Source organism: Cucurbita pepo, chromosome 3 (genome assembly GCF_057944985.1).
Source record: "Cucurbita pepo subsp. pepo isolate OVF chromosome 3, ASM5794498v1, whole genome shotgun sequence".
NCBI classification, from domain to species: Eukaryota; Viridiplantae; Streptophyta; class Magnoliopsida; order Cucurbitales; family Cucurbitaceae; genus Cucurbita; species Cucurbita pepo.
The window spans coordinates 5855276-5861239 of NC_141800.1; the positions used below are offsets into that span (position 1 = coordinate 5855276).

Consider the following 5964-nt stretch of genomic DNA (forward strand, 5'->3'; position numbering starts at 1 on the left):
TTTCATGAATATATCTTACTCCTATCGTTACATTACGTTTAGTGCATCTTTCTTGTATCTTATCTCAAACATATCATTGAACACATCGTACTGTAAGTATTATCATACAATTCACATATTATATTATATACATATCATATATAAACATATCGATCCATAAACAATTTACGCATATCAATATATATGATACGTGCAAAACCACGGGGCACGTGTCAACATCAAATATAACCATGCCAATAGTAAGGCCACTTACTTAGGTGGCCTTAGCCGAAGTTCTACCTAACTCCAAATTAGTTTGCTTTCGTCCCTCGAATTCATTCGCACATATGCTAAGGCGCTTCACACTATTAAAGATGTTCATCGAATTCCTTCCATAATTCTAATTCCTAAATTTTGTTAAGTATCTAACAAATTATTAAATCTTTCAATTTAAATTTAATGTTTGTTGGGATATAAATATGTCTAACAATATAATACCTACCGACATTCTAATTAATTTATTTCATAATATATTTTGTGCACAAACCTTTTTGGCTAATTTTTTAATCGATTTGGCCATCAATATAAAATTACTGATTTGACATTACCGATTAATGTGATTGGCTAGAATTCATAAAAAATTATTGACATCTCATTTTAGAATTCATAAAAAATTATTGACATCTCATTTCTAATCCAAACCTAAATAATTACAACAGTTTACGAAAGATTTAACTATAATTGTATGTGATTTTTTAAAAAGTAAAATTATAATAAAAGAAAAAAAAGATTTAATATATCCCTTATCGAAGTGACGAGATCTCTATTCACCTTAAGCATATTGTTTTTCTGTCCATGAACTTGATATTTTGGCTGAAGAGGATGAGAGAGGTGGGGGAGAGTTTATTTATTTATTATCTTTGTTTTTTTAACGTAATTTTTTTATAATTTTTTTATTTGTTTATTTTTTTTTCCGTCTATTATAGTTGTCCTAGGCCAAAATTACTACTACCCTTTATACTAGTTTTAATTCGGCATAAAATGTCATACGGTAGGAATTAGCTTACATAGTTTTGCGTAAAATAATTTAAACTAGGTAAGCCTGATTATGCATAAATACTTGACTCCAAAAATTTTAACTAGGTAACATGTAATCGTACTAATCTTATATGCTTTCAAAAAATTGAAACTAGAAAGAAAGGATTTGAGCGTATTAGACCTAAGTCGGATCAGCCAAGATGTCGACATTGAGCTGTTAGCAAGTGTATTCTCCGAGTGGCTTTGAGACGTTCAAGTGGAATGCTAAAATAAAATGAGGGATCTCCCTTATATAGTGGGGGTTGTATTTATATTTTATAAAATATAGCCTTGAGTTTATACCTAAAAGGGGGAATGAATACAAAATGACAAGACTATGACAAAAATATACAAAGTTCAGAGGAGACCTCGAACCAAGGTTGTTTTTATGGTTCTTGCTCCCAACCACTCTTGTCCTCGATCAACATCTAATCATTATTTAGAAAATACTAAAGAACTAGGGTGAGTATAAAATACTTAGAGAGTCTTAAAACCTTGATCAGTCTATACGTAAGCTTTGTCCTATGTACCTATGTAATCTTTCGTCTCTCACAAAACGGGTTTATGGAACGGGATCCTATCTAGCCGCCCACTACCATAGTTCTAAATTCTAAACTTAAAGAAATGGTCAGTACTAATATTATGAAGCTGGCAATAAACATGCCAAGAATTTGAAATTCAAATTCAATCCATCGAATATTCTCCTGCATCCCCTCCGACATGGTCATAAGTTGACATCTCGCTATTTAAAGGAGGGCATTCCACCACTCTACGTAACATACCCTTAGAGCTAAAGTATGGGCCTTAAATTCATAATTCCGGTTCTAGAGAATTCATCATAAATGTTGGGTGCATAATGTAGACATACGAAATTCTACTAATTTGTATTAGCAACACGCTCAATCATACGAACCTCCTATTTAACAACTCTTATAACTATTCCTTTTGCTCCATCAACTTAGCTAAGACCAACCTAAATAGAGCTTTCAAGATTGGAGTTGTCTCTAACTCGACCTCAATCCCAAAACTAATTTCCTTCACTGAAGATAATCTTGATGGCTCGTTACAAGAGACATCATCAAACTTTCTTATCATGGGTAGTGAAACGTTTCAATTATACAAATAAAATAAAAAAATATAAATAATATGAAATAAGATATAAAACACATATATAATTAATCAGTATCATAATCGGAGTCAAAATTACCCTTAGAATTCATAATAATTTCATAAGAGATGGTTCCTTCTGTAATAATGCATCTCTAAAAAAACACTATTTTTGTAAACTATGTCAAATAAATTTACTTACCTAACTTAAAAAAAGAAATAAAAAAAAAAAAAGAAAATTGATGGCATTCAAATTAATCCATCTAAAAAAATATAATGTAGATATTTTTTAAGTTAGTCAACTACAAAAAAGAAGGAAAAAAAAGACATGATTGACCGTATATATATTAAAAGTACTAACTTTACTTTAGCCCGACAGCCTTTTCTTAAAAGCTAAATATGTATTCAATTTTAAAAAATGGTCAATTTAAACTTTTGGGATAAAAGAATGGGTCATATATTTCTTAATAAAACCCCTTAAATATTATAATCTAAAATTTGAAAAACAAAATAAATTAATTAATAATTACGACCAATTGAACAAGCATTTATTCAAAGCCCTCAAACAACTCTTTGTCCTGTTTTTTTTTTTTTTTTTTTTTTTTTTAAACAGACATTTGAAGTTCTATATGTTATGTAGAAGAGTCAACATAAAGCTCAGTAAAAAAATTTATATATCTAATTAACCACAGTAAAAAGATTGTTTTTCTTTTTTACTTTATGAAAAGGTTATTCTCTTGTAACCAAGCACAAAAATAATCCTGCAAGCAAGAAACCTTTTTCTGAGTAATAAAAAATTTTCTGGTCACCTGAAATATTATCATTTTACAAAGTTATTTGATTCTTTAAATTATTTCCATTTCATTCTTTAAATTAAATTAAAAAAAAAAAAAAAACAGATAAAAGTGAACATCTAAAATATATTTTAGATTACCTAAAATTTAAGATTAAATCTCTATTTTTTTTTTTTAATTGTGATTCTACGATATCTGTCATTATTACATGACGTAAAAAAATATAATGTGACATTAATTTGATCAACAAGTAACAACGATACTAGAAAAAGAGGGTAAGCCAGCTAGCTTACTTTTCTTATGTTACATCATGTCTAAGAATTTATTCTTATTCCATTTAATATATTACTTTTAACGTTTCAGTAACTATATTAATAAAAATAAGAATTAAAAGTCAAAATTAAAAATTCTAAGTCATTTGTTTTAAAATTTAATTAAATTTAAGACAACTAAATATCAAATTCTAATGGTTAGATTAGAAAATTAAAAGTATTGTTTAGGGGTAAATTCTAATGGTTAGATTAGAAAATTAAAAGTATTGTTTAGGGGCATTCAAAATATAATGAGAGGGAGAGAAGACTAATTAAAAAAAAAAAAAAAAGCAATATATAATATGAAAAAAAGGCAATTTAAATATTTTAGTAATTAGTCAACCAGTCAAAAGTAATTTTTGACCATATGCTAAATTCTTTCCTATGCTTTGAATGGTCACAGTAGAATTATTTATCATTTTCTAAAATCAATTAATTATTAGTTCATTCATTATTAATATGGATAATAACTAACTAAAATATTTTGAATAGAAGAGATAATTAATTGTTAACAAAAAAAAAAAAAAATTATATAATTTCATGAGAATCATTTATTTGAAAATATTTATACTTATTATTAATGAAATAATGATTATGAAATTATTTAAAATGAAATGTAAGATCCGTAATAAAGGAGAGTTTCGGGAGAAAAGAAAAGAGAAAAAGAGGAAAGGTTTGAAGAGTGGGAATTAGGACAAACATTTATTCAAAACCCATTCACCAAATTTTGTCGTTTTAGAGATATAAAGTTTGAATCAACTGTGGAAATAAAGAGAGGAAGAACATGAGAGGGCCCCACCCCCACCCCACAAACTCTACGAACTTTGAACTTTCTATGTAATTTAATCACAAATTACCTCCTTAATCCGTCAAAAATGAATCCCACAAAACTCTCATTGCAGATTGCACATACATCATCAATTTTTATACAACTAATTGATTCTGAGTTTGGTGTGTTATGTTTATACACATCTCTAATCATACAATTAATATCTAATCTACGTTAATTAGCAACCACAAAATCAATGAATTAATCAATTAATCCCGGGATTTTATGCGGATCTTCGGCTTGTAGTGAATGGCACGGAGATGGTGAAGTGAGTAGGACGATCGTGGCGGTGGAGAAGGAAATGGGTTTCCCTTCTTCAACCCAAATGGAGAAATCCCGCCTTTCTTTCTGCTCTCTTCAATCGTCTCCAGCTTCGGCTTCCATCGCCGGGTTCTGACCAGCTGGGTGTATTCCTTGGCCAACTGGGGCGTGGTGCAGATTTTTCCTTGCGGCAACGGCGGTGAAGGCAGGGGTTTCGGATTCCCCTGTTCGAGTAACTGAGAGATGAACTCGTCGGAGACTCGGATTCGGAGGCAGCCGGAGGGGGTTCGTTGGAGGTCGAAAGGGTGGAGGCAGGCGGCGGCATTGGTGTGGAAACGGTTTGGTTTGTTGGGAGGAGAGAAGAAAGAGGCGATTGAGACGAAAGAGAGAACAGAGTGGAAGAAGGGCTTGGGGAGGAGGAAGTACTTATGGCCGAGTTGGAGAAAGTCGTGTTCGGAGAGATGAGGGATTTTCTGGCCGATGTAAAAGGCGTCGGATCGGCAAACTAAGTGCTTGGGGAACTCAAGCAGAATCTCAGAGACAGAGATGGGTCGGTGGTAGACTCTCACAACGCCGTGGGAAAGAATGAGCTTAATGTTAGCAGAGGGATCGGGAATGTCAGTAGTAGCAGTAGTAGTAGTAGTGGTCGTCTTGGCCAAATGGAAACAAGACCATGAAACCATATTCTGAACACTCAGCGCCTTCATCCCCATATCTCATGTGAAGAATGTGGTAATTGCAATAATGGGGGAAATGTGGAAGGGGGAGGAGATTATATGGGGGAAGAATAAGAGGGAGGGAGAAGAAAGAGGCGTGAGACCCGGGTAAACCCTTTTGGTTTAGTTTCTCTCTCCTTTGAATGTTGTTGTATGGAGAAAGTAACAGTAGTTGGGATTTGTTGTTTAGGTGTTAAAAAAGAAAGAAGAAGAAGAAGAAGTTTGACTGGATTTGTTAAGGTGTGTGTGTATATGGGTATATGGTATGATCTGTCGTACACCAAATGCGGCCGCATCCATCGACCATTTTTGAATCTTACGTAGCGCGCACTTTTTCTTTTCCTTTCTCTTCTCTTCTCTTCTCTTCTCTTCTGTTATGTTCTGATCTTATCTGACCACCATCCCCCGAAAACAGGGTGACGTTTTGTTTTTATTTTTTTCTACATTAAATAAAAGAAGCTGAGCGACGCGACTCATTAAATTACTGTTTTTCAGGATACATTTTATGTAGTATAGGCAAAGCAAGAGGGGGGTGATACGCGCCCGCCCACCCACGAACCCTCACGTGGGGGGACACATTTGAAGGCGCCAATGGTCTTAGTACATGTCAAAAATGGCGTCTTATTCAACAAAAGGTGGAGAGAGAGAGAGAGAGAGAGAGGGATTTGATTGGTGGGAGTGGGAGGGGGAGGGGAAGGCATTGTATGTAGGGCTTTGAACAACAACTGTAGACCAAGACTGACACCCTCATTCCGGGTTGGCATCCACTCTCCTTCCAACCTTTCTTCTTTTGCTCCATATATTTCTTCCTCTTATTTCATGGACTCCAATTTTTTTACCTCTATATTTCAATTGTAGTGTGCCAAATTGCTTATTCGGGTATAATCGGT

General features: G+C 33.1%; 1 protein-coding gene across 1 annotated transcript; it reads right to left on the reverse strand.

Annotated features, from left to right (window-relative positions):
• Positions 1-4140: 4140 nt before the first annotated feature.
• LOC111784713 (uncharacterized) lies at positions 4141-5385 on the reverse strand. The gene has a single exon (XM_023665327.2). It carries the CDS (start codon positions 5069-5071, stop codon positions 4307-4309), a length of 765 nt encoding a protein of 254 aa, XP_023521095.1. The 5' UTR covers positions 5072-5385; the 3' UTR covers positions 4141-4306.
• Positions 5386-5964: the final 579 nt, after the last annotated feature.

Excerpts from the sequence above, each read along its gene's own strand:
- LOC111784713 (XM_023665327.2), bottom strand. The coding sequence starts at position 5,071 with ATGGGGATGAAGGCGCTGAGTGTTCAGAATATGGTTTCATGGTCTTGT.